This window comes from Bufo bufo, chromosome 4, assembly GCF_905171765.1.
Source record: "Bufo bufo chromosome 4, aBufBuf1.1, whole genome shotgun sequence".
Classification (NCBI taxonomy): Eukaryota; Metazoa; Chordata; class Amphibia; order Anura; family Bufonidae; genus Bufo; species Bufo bufo.
In genome coordinates, this window is record NC_053392.1 from 245083770 (window position 1) to 245101624 (window position 17855).

The window sequence follows — 17855 nt, forward strand, 5'->3', positions numbered from 1 at the left end:
CCTTACTTTCATGCCGTTCTTATTCCTGTGGCTAGTAAAGATCACTCTCTCAGACCAGGCCCGGCAGCTGTTCCTTCCGTCTATACTGCCACTGTATATAATTTCATTGTGTAATACTGTCAAAATCCTTTAGTCCTCCTCGTCCTGGATGGGCCCCTTCTGGGTCAGTGCCCCAAAGCAGCCACTTCCCCTGCTTCCCCTATAGCTACACCCCTGGGTTTAGGCTACTTTCACACTCGCATTTGGTGTGGATCCGTCATGGATCTGCACATACGGATCCGCACCGATAATACAACCGCATGCATCTGTTCAGAACAGATCCATTTGTATTATCTTTAACATTGGCCAAACGGATCAGTCTTGAACACCATTGAAAGTCAATGGGGGGCGGATCTGTTTTGCATTTTGTCAGTGATAACGTATCCGTCCCCATTGACTTACATTGTGTGTCAGGATAGATCCGTTTGCCTCTGCAAGCAGCGTTTTGGTGTCCGTCTTCAGAGTGGAATGGAGGCGGAATGGAGGCAAACTGATGCATTCTAAGCGGATCCTTATTCATTCAGAATGCATTAGGGCAAAACTGATCCGTTTTGGACCGCTTGTAAGAGCCCTGAATGGATCTCACAAACGGAATCCAAAACGCCAGTGTGAAAGTTGCCTTATTTAGTCAAAGCAAAAGTAAATTCAACCTGCTTCAAAAAGTCAACAGAATTTAACTCCAATCAGACAGATGTGGCCTTCTAAAGACCATTAGAATATTATAGCAACTTATGTAATGCTCTTATATTCCAGAGAGACTGATAGAGAGTTACAGACCCACACCAATCCCATCTAAACTTCCCACTGCACTACACTACTTTCACGGTTTATTGCTCGGTCATGCAACTTACCACCCAAATGAATTTTACCTCCTTTTCTTCTCACTAATAGAGCTTTCATTTGGTGGTATTTCATTGCTGCTGACATTTTTACTTTTTTTGTTATTAATCGAAATTTACCGAAATTTTTGCAAAAAAATAACATTTTTCACTTTCAGTTGTAAATTTTTTTTTTAAAAAAATACATTTCTATATAAATTTTTCTGCACTACATGTCTTTGATTTAAAAAAAATGGTTTGGGTAAAAGTTATAGCGTTTACAAACTATGGTACAAAAATGTGAATTTCCGCTTTTTGAAGCAACTGTGACTTTCTGAGCACCTGTCATGTTTCCTGAGATTCTACAATGCCCAGACAGTAGAAAAACCCCACAAATGACCCCATTTTGGAAAGTAGACACCCTAAGGTATTCGCTGATGGGCATAGTGAGTTCATAGAACTTTTTATTTTTTGTCACAAGTTAGCGGAAAATTATGATTTTTTTTTTCCTTACAAAGTCTCATATTCCACTAACTTGTGACAAAAAATAAAAACTTCCATGAACTCACTATGCCCATCACGAAATACCTTGGGGTGTCTTCTTTCCAAAGTGGGGTCACTTGTGGGGTAGTTATACTGCCCTGGCATTTTAGGGGCCCTAATGCGTGAGAAGTAGTTTGAAATCAAAATGTGTAAAAAATGCCCTGTGAAATCCTAAAGGTGCTCTTTGGAATGTGGGCCCCTTTGCCCACCTAGGCTGCAAAAAAGTGTCACACATGTGGTATCGCCGTACTCAGGAGAAGTCGGGCAATGTGTTTTGGGGTGTCTTTTTACACATGCCCATGCTGGGTGAGATAAATATCTCTGTCAAATGACAACTTTGTATAAAAAAATGGGAAAAGTTGTCTTTTAGAGAGATATTTCTCTCACCCAGCATGGGTATATGTAAAACGACACCCCAAAACACATTGCCCAACTTCTGAGTACGGCGATACCACATGTGAGACACTTTTTTGCAGCCTAGGTGGGCAAAGGGGCCCACATTCCAAAGAGCACCTTTAGGCCCCTTTCACACGGGCGAGTATTCCGCGCGGATGCGATGCGTGAGGTGAACGCATTGCACCCGCACTGAATACCGACCCATTCATTTCTATGGGGCTGTTCAGATGAGCGGTGATTTTCACGCATCACTTATGCGTTGCATGAAAATCGCAGCATGCTCTATATTCTGCGTTTTTCACGCAACGCAGGCCCCATAGAAGTGAATGGGGTTGCGTGAAAATCGCAAGCATCCGCAAGCAAGTGCGGATGCGGTGCGATTTTCACGCACGGTTGCTAGGAGACGATCGGGATGGAGACCCGATCATTATTATTTTCCCTTATAACATGGTTATAAGGAAAAATAATAGCATTCTGAATACAGAATGCAAAGTAAAATAGGGCTGGAGGGGTTAAAAAAAATATATAAATAATTTAACTCACCTTAGTCCACTTGATCGTGATGCCCGGCATCTCCTTCTGTCTCCTTTGTTGAATAGGACCTGTGGTGAGCATTAAATACAGTTACAGGACCTTTGATGACGTCACTCCGGTCATCACATGGTACGTCACATGATCTTTTACCATGGTGATGGATCATGTGATGACCGGAGTGACGTCATCAAAGGTCCTGTAACTGTATTTAATGCTCACCACAGGTCCTATTCAACAAAGGAGACAGAAGCAGATGCCGGGCCGCGATCAAGTGGACTAAGGTGAGTTAAATTATTATTTATTTATTTTTTAACCCCTCCAGCGCTGTTTTGCTTTGCATTCTGTATTCAGAATGCTATTATTTTCCCTTATAACCATATTTTCCCCCCTGTCAGGCTCCATTCAGACGTCCGTATGTGTTTTGTGGATCCGCGGATCCGCAAAACACATACGGACGTCTGAATGGAGACTTACAGGGGGGTGATCAATGACAGGGGGGTGATCAGTGACAGGGGGGTGATCAGGGAGCCTATATGGGGTGATCAGGGGTTAATAAGTGACAGGGTGGGGGGGGGGTTGTAGTGTAGTGGTGTTTGGTGCTACTTTACAGAGCTGCCTGTGTCCTCTGGTAGTCGATCCAAGCAAAAGGGACCATCCGGGGGACCAGGTAGCAGGTATATTAGACGCTGTTATCAAAACAGCGTCTAATATACCTTTAAGGGGTTAAAAATTGGATCTACAGCCTGCCAGCGAATGATCGCCGCTGGCAGGCTGCAGATCCACTCGATTACTTGCAGTTCCTGTGAACGCGCGCGCCTGTGTGCGCACGTTCACACAAAATCTTGCGTCTCACGAAAAATAAGCTACAGTTTTCAAGCCAGCTTCTAGCCCTGAATACTTTTGTAATTGCATGTAATTAAAAATTTCATATAGCCGCTGGGTTATTCAATGTAATCTATCTTTATGATGCCACCTGCTGTTTATTCTTTCATATCTCTGTCCATCTCACTGAGATGGAGGCACATGCTTAGTTCCATCCTTTAATGGCAGCAGAAAGGACATGCTTCCTGACCTCCCAGCTTGAAATAAATCTAGCAAAGAAAGTAGGGTGTTTCATTTTGTAATGGAAAAAAATAAAATGAAACATTTTTTGCAGACTTTGCTCACACCCCGAGTCTCAGTGATGTAAAAGATATATATGCCAAATTTCAAGAAGATTGGATAATATTTAGAGGTTGCACACTTTGAAAAAGAAGGCAAAAGATATGATTTTTCAATGTTAATTACTTTTATTGGGAAAACAAAAAATCACAAACTTAAAATAATATTAAAACTAGACACTAAGGCTACTTTTACACTGGCGTTCTGGTTTCCATTTTTGAGATCCGTTCAGGGATAAAGATAAAGAAAGGAGAGTTCACAATATACAGTATGAACAGCTCGGTAATATATTACCACAATGGGACAGATCTTATTGAGGTATACTTTATGATTGTACACAGTTGTATTGTAGACACATAAATAGCACTATTACCTTATAGACATCAAATCTCGAGATCCAGTATATGGTACAGAAGAAAACGACTGACAGAAAATAAGCTCGCTTTCGAAGTTAGGATTTATATGGTGTTTCTAGCATTATTTTATCAATTTGTCAAGGTTTGACCTTAGTTTACTGCTTCACCTCACACATTGTGATTTTGATATGTAATCAACTTGGACATATGACATATTCCAAAAAGTGAATTATGTGCATTTCTATATTTCTATGTGTGGGTAGGGGAGAGGCAGAGGATTGTGTAATCAGATTATAACAAATTGGATTAGAAGAAGACTTGTCCTCAACTGTGGGATTCAACAGCACGCATCACAAACACTGGGCATTACACTGTGTATGGCCTTGTCTGGTCAGTCCACATGTCAAGTGACCTCTAAAGATCATTGAATAATATACAGTGTATAGATAGATAGATATAAAGCCCCTTAGACTTTTATCTTTGGGGTCATCTGAAGGCAATTGTCTATGCTGTGAAGATACGAGATGTGCAGCACCTGAAACTACGGATACTGGAAGCCTGTGCTAGCATTTGTCCTGCGGTGTTGCTATCAGTGTGTGAAGAGTGGGAGAAGAGGGTTGCATTGACAATCCAACACAATGGGCAGCACATTGAACACATTTTATAAGTGGTCAGAAACTTGTAAATAACTCATGAAAGAATAAAGTTCCGTTAAAACCAAGCACACCATTGTTTTTCTTGTGAAATTCCCAATAAGTTTGATGTGTCACATGACCCTCTTCCTATTGAAAAAACAAAAGTTGGATTCAAAATGGCCGACTTTAAAATGGCCGCCATGGTCACCACCCAGCTTGAAAAGTTTCCCCCCCTCACATATACTAATGTGCCACAAACAGGAAGTTAATATCACCAACCATTCCCATTTTATTAAGGTGTATCCATATAAATGGCCCACCCTGTACATTAAAAGTAGGTCAGAATCGTGATGTGAGCACAGGCTAACGTGTTTTAGAGACATTTATGAGCATAAAAGTTTCTATCTGAGCAAGTAAGCAGTGGAAGAAATATGCAGAAGGTTCAAATTGTATCTGAATTAAAAAGAGGAAAGAAAAAACAAATTTAAAGATGAGTCTTAATTATATAATCATGGGATTATTGCTAGCACTGCTGGTGCTGAAATATGCAAATCAACATTTTATTATCAGGCTCCGTGTGAAGTGTGGCATTATTACTTATTGCTAGAGAAGCACATGCTGCGGTCGACTGCTTAGTTAGACCAATCATGTTCTTGTGAACAAAGAAATCAGTCTTCAATTTATTTAATGCCAGAGTATATGTAAAGCTATGGATTCCAAGTATTTATTGAGGTGTCTTTTCACACACAATGTTTATGGCAGTATTTTGATCTGTAATAAACTGTATAAGGCCTCATGCACACGACAGTATTTTTTCACGGTCCGCAAAACGGGATTCCGTTGTTCCGTGATCCGTTTCCGTTTTTGTTTCCGTGTGTCTTCCTTGATTTTTGGAGGATCACCAGACATGAAAAGTGAAAAAAAAATCTAAGTCAAGTTTGCCTTGAAAATGATAGGAAAAAAACGGACACGGATCACGGACGTGGATGACAATCTTGTGTGCCTCTGTGTTTTTCACGGACCCATTGACTTGAATGGGTCCGCGAACCGTTGTCCGTGAAAAAAATAGGACAGGTCATATTTTTTTGACGGACTGGAAACACGGATCACGGACGCAGATGACAAACGGTGCATTTCCCAAGTTTTCAACGGACCCATTGAAAGTCAATGGGTCCGCAGAAAATCACGGAAAACGGAACAACGGACACGGAACACAACAACGGTCGTGTGCATGTGGCCTTAAACTCATGCATTGTATTGCAATAGCTTTCTATGGCTTTTTTCACACATTTTTACAGGCATTTTTTCCTATAGGGAGGTTCTATATGGAAACGCCCGGAAAAACTGCCCTACACAGAACATGCTGTGATTATAAAAACTACATTGGATCCAAAACGCCCACAGCAAGTGTATAGAAAAGGCATTTCAAAAAATGCATGTTTGTACTGTATTTCATAATTCCCATACACTTACAGCTAACATTTAGAGGTGGCATATTTTCAATAAAAACTGCAGTTAAAACAGAGCTAAAAAGCCAAGAAAACAGCACCAACAATGCCATAAAATATGTAAAACCAGCCTAAATCATCTCACTTTATTTTGTAAATCACCATTATTTTAGTGGATATATGTAGAAATTTTGGAGATGCCTTCCAATCAGCAAAGTCTCTCTGGACGTTGCTTTCAAGCCCAGGGACAGACTACCAGGGTTTATTCATATTGCATATAAATGTATTGGAGGGCACTCTGTTATCTGGTGTTGCACAGAATACTCGAATATAAGTTGATTGTGCAAATATTTATTACCAAAGGTATAAACTGAAATAGAAATAAAAAATAGTTGAAAATAAAAAGCTAAAAATTCATGTATAAAACAAAAACTAAAATAACGATCATATACAGTAATGATTCAAAACTCTACGGTTAAAGGTAATAACCTATTATGCTGTGAGGTGTTGAGTCGGCATACACCTATCAACCTTAGCAACCCTAATCATATGCAAAAAAATTATTAAAACACAAATACACTGTTATAAGGGTTAGATAAGAAAACACTATACTTATGCTTTTGCAGTGAATAATGGAATAGCAATAATCAAATATCAAACGTCCATCATGGATTAGATAATAGCTCATACAGTGGCATTTTTAAATGTTGATAGACAGCGTTGCTTGTGTAGCGTCCCACATGTTATGGAGCCATTGCCCTCGCTGCCGATTCCAGCAATAGCTCCCTAACACGTGGGACACCACATGGGACGCTACACAAGCAACGCTGACAAGAGTACAGCGGCCATTCAAACTCTGCGCCCACACTTTGGACACAAGGACGACGGGACGGTACACGAATCGGTAATGTAGACAACAAGCATATTATCAGCGATCTATTTACTATCAAGAACAGTTGCTACAATTAATATAAACCATTTAACTGACATTGTGTTGCTATTACTATAAAAGAGATATCATCTACTTTCAATATTGGATCAAAACACTTACCAGTCGGAATATAATATCAAAACACCTATCAGTGAGACTATTATTCCAATACAAGGTGTTATTGATGCCAGATGGGACATTTGGCCAACATACATCAGCTTCACTAACAACTAAGGCCCTTTTCACACGAGCAAGAATTCCGCACGGGTGCAATGCGTGAGGTGAACGCATTGCACCCGCACTGAATCCGTACCCATTTACTCCAATGGGGCTGTGCAGATGAGCGGTGATTTTCACACATCACTTGTGCGTTGCGTGAAAATCGCAGCATGTTCTATATTCTGCGTTTTTCACGCAACATAGAAATGAATGGGGCTGCGTGATGAATTGCAAGCATCCGCAAGCAAGTGCGGATGCAATGCAATTTTCAAGCATTGTTGCTAGATGATGTTAGTAAAGTGATAAAAGTCAATTTACTGTATTATTTTCCTTTATAACAAGGTTATAAAGGAATATAATAGAATTCTTAATACAGAATGCTTAGTAAAATGTTGCTTGAGGGGTTAAAAAATAAAAACTATTTACTCACCTCATCCACTTGATCGTGCAGCTGGCATCGTCTTCTTTCTTCTTCTTTGAGGACCTGCAAAAGGACCTTTGACATAATCGCACTCACTTACTTTATCTGCAATTCCTCCCTTAGGGTACTTCCACAAGGTGAAACAAAATATGGATATTGCTGCAGATCTGCAACAAATTCTGCAACAAAAAACACACAGTTTTGCTGTGGAAATGGCTGCAAAGGGTGAAATCCACAGTGGAGATCCACAGCATAAATTGACATTCTGCAGTTTACACATCTTTACCAGAGTTCAATTTACTCTGGGAATTTTTTATGCAGCGTGTGGATGAGATGTCTTCCTTTGATCAGATTTTTTGTCATTTTACAATAAAAATTGAGAAATATAAAACAAAGGCCATGATTTATCATGCCTTCACTCCAGAATGCTGGCTTCAAAAAGTCTCAAAATAGGGCTTATGCAACTTTTTGCACACTGTGGGGTTTCTCTCTGGTTGATAGGGTAAGACAAGTTCTTTCAGTTCGTTCAGTGTTTATTCACACTTGAGGCAAAATGCAGAAAACAATGCGTTACTTTGCAGTCTTGGTGTTTACTTCACACACAATGGAAAGTACATCTTGGTGTTACTTCACACAAATTGGAAAGTTCATATAAAACAAGTCACCTTGATGTCAGTTCTGCCTCCAGCAGTCCACGGCAGGCTTTAGGGGGCCTGTTTCCTCGGCCCATGGGTCTCAGCCCTCCAGCCTGGCACCAAGCCTCAGATCCCAACACAGAGATCCTGCTGCTGAGCCCAGCTGCCTATTTAAGGACAGCCAGGTCCTGCCAAAAACCTGGACCGGCAATTAAAATCCAGTCCGGTATTTGAACCCACCTGGCTGCAAATCAGCCCAGCAGCACACTCTGGGAGCAAAATACCTGCACCCATATTCTGCCTACAATTTATATTTCATTACATTAGTATTTTTCTTTAAATTGATATGACTTTTTCTTTATACTATCAGTACTATTAGGATGTTATGTAGCCACCACCAATTATTTATTGACTTATTTTCTCCACATACATAGGCCAACATTTCGCTACTTCACTTGGTACACTTGTATCCTCGGGATTCTGGGTTGTGTGACCATGATATTCCTTATAAATGCCATCTATGCATCTGCCAGCATTGTGTTCATGTTGATCCTGCTCCTGTGTCTACACTACTTATCTCCCAGTCATAGTTGGGGATTTATATCTCAAGCGCTCATCTTCCATCAGGTGAGATAAATGTATTGGTAAAATGTTTGTTTATTTTGTTGTGGTCAGATTATAGCAGCACAAGATAAATTTGTTGTATGTTGTCATATCTGATAATTTTATTATACTGTATTTAAAGCTCATTGTACGATGCTTGATATTGTGCACTAACCATACATATCTCTGCGGGCAGTTATACTCTAGAACACGTTGATATAAAATAGCATGTAAAAAAAGCATAGCAAAATACTCAGAAAAACAGCCTGGGAAGTGAACGAAAGTGTAAAATACTGGTTTTCTTTTTCTTACCCCATGGATACTTGGAACTGTCATTATCCTGTTTATTGTCAGGTTAGGGTAGGCAGAGCCCAGCAAAATTTCCAGTTAGTAGGAAACTTTCACTGGAAGGTGGCGCAGATGCTGATTCTATAGTAAAACAGTAGTGGGAAATGTTGACCATATTTGATAAAAATAAAAAAAAGTTTTGCATAGCCATATTCTATAAAAAAAAAAAGTGACATTTTTTTTTAGTTATACCATTTAAAGAAGGCAGATGGCTATATCAGAACCACTGGTGCCTGATATTCCTTCTCTAGCCACTCCTCACCAATATAGTTTAGTAACTTTTTGTAATTTTTTTTTTACATATGATGCGTATATATCCACAGCTAAAATAGCTTCCATACATTGATTTTGCTAGTTGCAGCAAATCAGTTTGAAATTATCCTAAAGTCACCTCTCAATTGGGCAGGTTTAAGAAACTGTCTAACCGAAAAACTGTCTCCGTTGCAGTGTTTCTTGTAGCCAATTTCAAAAGCCGCCCCAATATGTGAAGCGTAGGCCTCAGAATAAGGGCTCATTCAGACGGCCGTATGCTGTCCGCAAAAATGCGGATCCGTTTTTTTGCGGACAGTTCAGCATGTCCACAAAAAAACGGATTGCATTCCTTTTTTTGCTGATCCATAGACTTCAAAAGGGCCATGTCCTGATTTTCACTGACAAGTATAGGACATGTTTCATTTTTGCTGAGCCGTGCAATGGAAGAAAAGGGCCCCATAGACGTGAAAAGGACAGCATCTAATCCACAAAAAAACAGATCCGCATTTTTGCGTACAGCATACGGCCGTCTGAATGAGCCCTAAATGTGGCTCTGAGCTTCACTAGAATAAATTAAGACATTTTATTTAGAAAATGTTCTAAACCCCCTTACTTTGAGAAAGTTTACCTCTCCTATCATTACACAGTTTTATTAAGCCGTCTACTTCCAAAGAAAAGGTTGTAATGTAGCAAAAATAAATGTTAAAAATACTGTAAGTTTGCTTTGCAAAACCTTCCTATCAGGCGTTTCTTTTTTTTATTTCTTTTTTCTTGATTATAAATAATACACATTTTTCTTCTGCATATCTGGTACGGGTCACCCTACAGCTCTAGAATAGGTTAGTACAAAACAAATATTGTACAAATTGTTCAGCCCACTTACCCCCCTATTTCATTGTGAATCCTTCCTCACCTGGAGGGCTGCAGACGACTATTAGTTTGATACAGTCTTGGGGGTCCTGACCTCTGCCCACTCTCATAACTTCAAACACAGTCTCTTTCTCTCACCTTTTCGTGGCTTGAGTACACACAACTCTTACCTGGTTTCCAGTGGAGAAGGGACTTCCCTTCAATTCCCTCTCACTCCCTTTTAGAAGCTTTGAGAGTCATTTATCATTCTGAAATACGCCTAAATTAAGCGTATTTCAGGCGCAGATTGTGGCGCAACAGTTGGAAAAGTTTGAAATTTCGGTCTTGTTGGCCAGGTGCCCCCTGGGTCTACTCTCCATACAGAAATTGTTTTCTCCACCACTCGATCTAGGTATCGACGACAGTCTTTACTTATAAACAATACGAGATTGCAGTACCTGCACGTACAGTAGATTGGGGGTTAATTATTTAACACTTATTGCTTTCTTATCTTGGGGAGTCTTAGTGCAAGTGGGGTGGGTGGACTAGATTTGTGCTGGCCAGCATTTTCTTTTTGTTATTCCTACTTTGTTGAGTCCTACGAGATCCTTTATTTTTTTATTTCTCTCTTTATATATATCATATTAAAACTCTAAAAAACTTTAGTAAACACTGATTAAACAAAATGAATACATTTTACCATTCTATGATATCATAAGTTTTTATGGGGACTCTGACCTTAGTATATCAAAAGGATAGGGAGTCATTGAGAAGGTATTTTAAAAAGGGGATGAATTGCTGCATTAAATTGATGGTGGAAATAGGAAAAATCATTGAAGAAATTAATGTGAACTAATGCAATAAAGCATGGATATAGGAGCAACCAATGCCTCCCCTGCCGTGTTATAGATAGGAGATAGTGTATCCAAGGCTATATATCTATGTATGTACATACAAGACAACCTCTGTGCAGCTTATGCACTCAGCAGGGCCTGAGTAATAGAATTTGTTACAAAATGTACCCGCCAGATTATCCACAGTCTGGAGAATACTATGGGGAATAATATCTTGTCTCTCTGTGCTTATGATAGTGGGGTCTCATTGTGCGGACACAAAGCCCACCACCTGTTCAGTCTCTGCAGTGAAATCACCCACATTACACTCTAATGTAATATTGTTACTGTCTCACTTATCTTTTTGTAGCTGGCTTTCTGTTTAATACAAAGCGTTTGACACTTAGCAGGGAGAATGCTATTTTTACATACTTCGTTAGCTGTCCATTTACTGCGCATCTCATCCTTTTTTATGTGCTCCTTAACTGTTCCTACTCTGCACAAAACTTATCAGTGTCTTATTTCTGAATGATATTCATATTTAGCCATTTGAATTTAAATGGGTTCTTTAAAAAAAAAAAAAAGGCTGTTAAACTAAGTAGTAGTCATAAAAAGTAATAGTATGTTACTGCCAACTCTCCGACCACTTTACATATTTTAAATGCGATCAAATTGGTATAATTTTCAAGCAAGTGCAATTCAGTAGTACATGAAGCAACCTTATGGTTGCATAGTTCCCAGCAATCCCAAATTTGCAGGGATTGTCCCAAATTTTCAGAGACAATACTGGCTTGTCCTGCCATGAAAATGAGTGGGCTTTATGTAAATCCACCCAGAAGTGACTCTTCCCCGGTGGATTTGGGGTAAGTGGGGCATAAATGCCCGGAATTTACCAACACAAATGTTGGTAAAGATGTGGGTGATATTTATTTGTTTGCAACCTAGAAGCCAACAACCCCAATGCTTCTAACCTGTGCCCCTTAAAAAAAAAAACTCCTTTCCGCAGTCTTGCTGTGCCTGTCCTGCTGTCACGTTCCCATCAGCTTCCAGCTACTGCAGACCCAGGCAGTGGCTAGATCCCCTGGTCAATACGGTGGGACCATGGACAGGTGAATGTCTTTTTTTAAATGGGGCACAGGTTAGGCCGAGTTCACACCAGTTATTTGGTCAGTTATCTCCATCAGTTATTGTGAGCCAAAACCAGTAGTGGAGCCTACTCAGAGATAAGGTATAATGTATAGTTGCTTTGTGTTTTTGACCCGCACCTGGTTTTGGCTCATAATAACTGATCAAATAACTAAATTGTGACCTCAGCCTTAGGAGCATTGGGGTTGTTGGCTCCTTGGCTGGACAACTCTTTTAAACACCTGTAAATTGACAATATCATCTTCAGACTGAGACAATGTGTTAGCCCAGCACGCCATGCCTGCGCTGCTGGCCTTACATGCTCATTCCCTCCTGCTGCCATGCGCTGTGCTGAGAAGCATGGGCAGCAGGTAGCTTAACTGTTGTATCTGTACTCTGTGCCAGAGCTTACTTCCTGCTTGAGTCCTGTACTGTTCTTGGGGCGTGCACGGGCGTGTCTCTCCTCCCTTGGGAGGCAACAAGTACACGCCCTCTGTCTCCCCAGCCTTTGGCTGGTTTGCAATAAGTAGTTAAAGGAGCTTCCTGCCCCAGGAAGGTGCCTGAGCAATCTTGGCCCAAGCCTATCCTAACCATGAGAGGCTCCAGTGAAGGCCAAGTAGTTACTTTGTCACGTCCTTCCAGACTGTAGCTGGTCAGTGGCGCAGTGGGTCCACTCTCGCTTGCATAACACAAGGTATGCAACCCTGCTGTAAAGGAAAACCTCAATCAGATCTATGATACATCTTAGTATTTTAACATTGTTTGAAATGACTCATTCATTGATTTAAATATAGAGTTACACAGAATATATTCTTAGGGTTAGTTTAGCAGTAACTGCCCTGGAGAACGTATGGTCTGGATATGTTATATGGCACCTTAAAATATCCAAAATAGTCAAATATGTCCGGGGCTATAAGCAATTTACAGAATATGTGCTGTTGGTGATTCTTGGATACAAATATTTCTCAAGTTAAGCAAAACTGTTAGCAAAATGGCCTCATATAAAATATTAAAAAAACTCAAGAGCTGCTTCAGATGTCTTGGGTATTGCCCAAAGACATAGGGGGAAGTTATCATTTGCAGTGTTTTTGGTGTAAGTTTTAAGTGTCTTTGGTTTGTGTTGCTGCGCCAAATTTATAAAGTGGCACTCAGTTTTATGTGGCTTTGCCACTCTATGCCACTTTTGTAAGAGTTGCATATAGTAATAAATGCATCTTAAAAGAGATCTAAACACTATACTTAAAAATACACTACTTGCAAAAATGGCGAAAGGCAGAGAAGTTGTGCACCAAAACATTTGACAGTTTTCAGCCAAAAAAGTGGCGCACTAAGAACCATGAATGCCCCCCATTCCCCATAGTTCATTGATTAGGTCTGAGGAAATAATTATTGTATGTGAATAGAAAGCTCACTGTGTCTCATGTTGATACCATGGCTAATACCATGATCTGAATTTTACACTTGTGTGGAATGGTTACTTCAGGCAATTCATCTTTGTTAAAAAAAAAAAAAAGAGCATTCTCCAAAGGCAGCCATGAATTTTCTCTTTTCCAATAAATTATCTAAATATTCTTCCATACCTGCAATACATATATGCCTCATAGCCATGGAATCATGATTAATACATGCTTTTCAATGAGGCACATCAAATTAGGTTTACTGTGAGACAAATCCAATCTGACATGCCCTATTTAATGGTCTCACAGTGATACTCAGTAAGTTTGACCTTATATCTGTTCCAATGCATGAAATTTAGCAAAGTTCTAACTCAGTGATGAGAAGGAACATTGCTTGCATGACTATATTAACACCACAATTATGTGTGTTAAGCTTACATTAATGTGAGCAGAATCCAACATTCTGTAATGTGTAACTTGAAGCCCCTTCACCCCAGTGCAAAATCAGTAATGGTTCTCAAACTGCCATGTATCATTTCAGACTGAGGGAACTTTTTAGCCTGAGTATGATTACATCCTGTGTACCTGCTCCCTTTCTCCCCTACCATCCAGAAATCAAAGTAGTATGTTAATGGGGGCCGCAGGGGTTAATTGGGCCTGGAGCTGATGCTTGAAATGAAGTTTTTTTCACATATGGATATCTTCAGATGTGCATTTTTTGTCATGGAACAAAGGGTGGACCAACTCATGTATTAATACGGTAGAACACAGCTCTTTTAGTCAGAGCCGAAAGATCTTGCAATAACCAGTAAGATTCTGACTGTGTTCTGCCATGGGAGTCTAGGAAGAAGCTAGGGATGTCGGGATCACCTAACCAGGAAGATCAGACTCGACTACTGTGAGGAATCTGGTCATTCACATCTTGGGCATTTGACCTATGCAGAAGTCTTTTTAATTTTATTATTTTTTTACATTTTTTTTTAATTGCTTGGATTTTCAATTTTTTTTTGGTGGGGGGTGTTATTTTTCAAATAAAACAGCTTATCTCGGGTGATAGATCCTTTTAAAGATATCATGGTTTGTGAAGGATAAGGAATTATTCATTTGTCACTTTAACCCCCAAAGTTGATACGGTCTTTGCTGGAAGTTTCCGGTTTTGAGAACAGCTCCTGAAAGCAAGAACTTTTAGAGAACAGGCGAGAACACCAGAAGTAGAGAATCATACAGAATATCAAGGCAGCCAGCATTAGTTCAGAATCAGTTGGCATACACAAAGCAGGACTGGCGGTATTCACAGTCATAAAACAGAGCACAGAATGTAATCGGAATAACAAGATGTGACAGTGACTGGTCAGGAGATGACCCCCTTTATAGGAAATACAGCTAGCCAGAATGTAAAAGGAAACCCCTAAATAGATCAATTACCAGTTCATTACCCCTTTAAATCCAGTAACACATAGAAAGAGGAGGCCGATAAAAGAGCCAGATGGGTGGACGGCACATGAAGAGGAAGCTGGAGCAGGGCATCTACTACATGGGCTACATTAGTTAGCGACCTGTCGAAAGGCTGACATGGTAACTATTCTAACCAAGCGCTGAGTTAGGAAATTACCTTTAAGCAGCCACGTCACCAATGAAGCAAGGCTAGTTACCAGATCTGTCGAGTGCAGTACATTATAATCTAATGATTGATACTCGAGATAAAACTGGCCAATATCAGGGACTTACGTAAATCATATGTGAAAATTTTCAACTGCCATCAAGAGAGCAGCTCTTATTTATAAGGCTCCCTTCATCCTAGTGATGAATTAATCAAATTTATTTGCACTCTCACCCTGTTAGTTAAAACCAGCCAAAAGGCTTAACATGCACTAAAGTCAGGGATAAGAAGTCTAGAAGGAAATCTGCTAAAAACACTTCAAAACCATGCTCAGGTGTCATCACGGCTGATCTACGAGTAACAAGAATTCTGGGGACTTCATTAAAAAAAACATTGCTATTTTTGAGCTGTCGCATTTTGCACTTTATGTACCCTAGCCTTTCTTAGTGAGAAATGCCATCACAGTCTTTTCCCAGCAGTTGGCCTCCTCCACTCTGTTCCTAATTCATCTATTCACGACTAAAGCACAACCATTATTAATAGCTCATCATTGCCTGAAAGTGCCTGTACCTATAATCAAGTACAGAAGAAACTGCCACTTATGAAAACAGCAGTTATGCCCATGCCACTGAGCTCCCTAGCTGGCCTCTAAGAGGAATGGAGCCAGCGCGGCGTTGTTACTGGTATTGTGCTGTGACTGGCAGTGCTGTACAGGACAGCTCCTCTGCTGTCATTCTTAGGCACACTATAAATCTTTACGACTTATGTCTAGCATAGTCCTCCCTGCATGTTATATGACTCTGTATTAGAGCTACTAACCAATACAATTAAGTATTTAACATAGCACATTTTCACTGAATGTATAGCAGAACTTGTAGTATTAATATCTTACATTAGCAATATAAGGAGCACTACAATGTACGTGCAGAGTCACGTTACGTCTGAAATATGTGTTATGATTTATATAGCAAATTCATATAACATTTTAATAGATTCATCCACTTCTTGCTAACAGCATGAAAATTCTGCTTCTTTTCAACTTTCTTACTACCTATCAGTAGAGATGTAATAAAATGTACACATGTAGAGTGAGATAGATCTGTCTAGTATGTAACAGTATTGTGCACTATGCACTACTGCTGACTGGATTATCTAACGTGGTTCCCTGAGATATTGGTGCATACAAGTGTTCTTTCAGGATACAATGGCCTCAGGATACAATATTTCAGATCCAGCCGATCAAGGCCACTTCTCTGGTAAAGTTAGCAGCTATTCCTGGAATCATTTAATATAACTTGAGGGACCAATGTAGTTGGATTATCTTCTTTTGCAACCTGTGCGGTTAGAGTAGGCTGCACATTGGTTGGGGGCCACATTGTCAGACTGAAGGAATCTCAAGGGCTGAAAATAAAAGTTTAAAAGGGGTATTACCAACTGAAATATTGTATTTATGGTGTATTGTACATACAGTATATACTATAAATGTCTGGTTACGCCTCTAGGATTCCCATCTAATGGGAGAATACATGAAAAATGCATGTGAGCAGCTTCATCTGTTACTAGAGATGAGCGAATTTCTCAAAAATTCTATTCGGACGCTTCTCCGAATTATCTTAAAAAATGTGTTTTGATCCGAATTTATTTGTGGCAAATTGTGTTAAAAAACGGCTATTTCCTGGCTGCAGAGAGCCTTTATAGTGGTGTAGAACAATGTGCCTTGCAGTAACACTCTTAGGGAGTCTGCTATGGTAGTGAACCAATACTATGAGTCAGTATGACATGTAGGTGACAGGCATCGCTCTTAGCACAGTGCAACTCCACGTGTAACTCCAGTGCAACTCCACGTGTAATTCAAGAAGGGATCCCGGCAGCCATCAATTGCTATTCAAATATTCTTTAATTTTGTCATAATAGTATGTCTTATGACGCGTTTTGACTCAACAGCCTTTATCAACAAAGCTTTGTTGCTAAAGGCTGTTGAGCCGAAACGCGTCATAAGACATACTATTATGACAAAATTAAAGAATATTTGAATAGCAATTGATGGCTGCCGGGATCCCTTCTTGAGGTATAAAGAACTGTGCAGAGGCCCAAGATCCTACTATAGCGTGAAAGAACGCACTCCTTTTACACCAATTCACATAGATTTGTACAGAACCTGTTCTATTAAACACTTATAAGTAGAGCCCCCCCGACAGAGTGGAGTGGGTGTCAGCAGTAAGTTTGTGTTGACGTCGCTGATTATTTTGCCTTTCCTCTGATCCGTCAGAACAATAACCCCCAAAAAACGGACCCTGTCTCTTGAGCATCCGCCTTTACTCGGTCATCATTTGGTCAGTAATTCATCAGTATTGCTAAAGCCCAAAAAACTGTAGTGGATCCAAAACAGAGATGACACGTGAATGGAATATTTGCATGTTTTCTGTGTTTTGTACCCACTCCTGCTTTTGGCTACCAAATCATAAGCAAAATAGGGACCTAGTCATGCAGGCCTTACAGCTGTCACATAGACAGGATCCGTTGTGCGTCTCATTTTTCCTTCCTTCTGACAGATCAGAAGAAAGGTCAAATAAATGATGATGTCAGCCAGGCCGAAAGGCAAAATAGTGGCCCAGTCATGAAGTGGAGAGGGTGGGAACAGCATTAAAAAGTCCACAGAGTGGCCCTATGACATAGTGGTGAGGTGCAAACAACATGAGGAGGCCACAGAGT

The 17855-nt window shown here is 40.0% G+C and overlaps 1 protein-coding gene across 1 annotated transcript in view; it reads left to right on the forward strand.

Moving 5' to 3' along the window:
- LOC120998011 (solute carrier family 12 member 9-like) overlaps positions 1–17855 on the forward strand; it is a 384693-nt gene that overhangs the window by 323582 nt on the left and 43256 nt on the right. The window contains exon 10 of the mRNA XM_040428433.1: positions 8571–8763. Coding sequence (XP_040284367.1) covers positions 8571–8763 — 193 coding nt within the window. The remainder of the gene's footprint in view (positions 1–8570; positions 8764–17855) is intronic.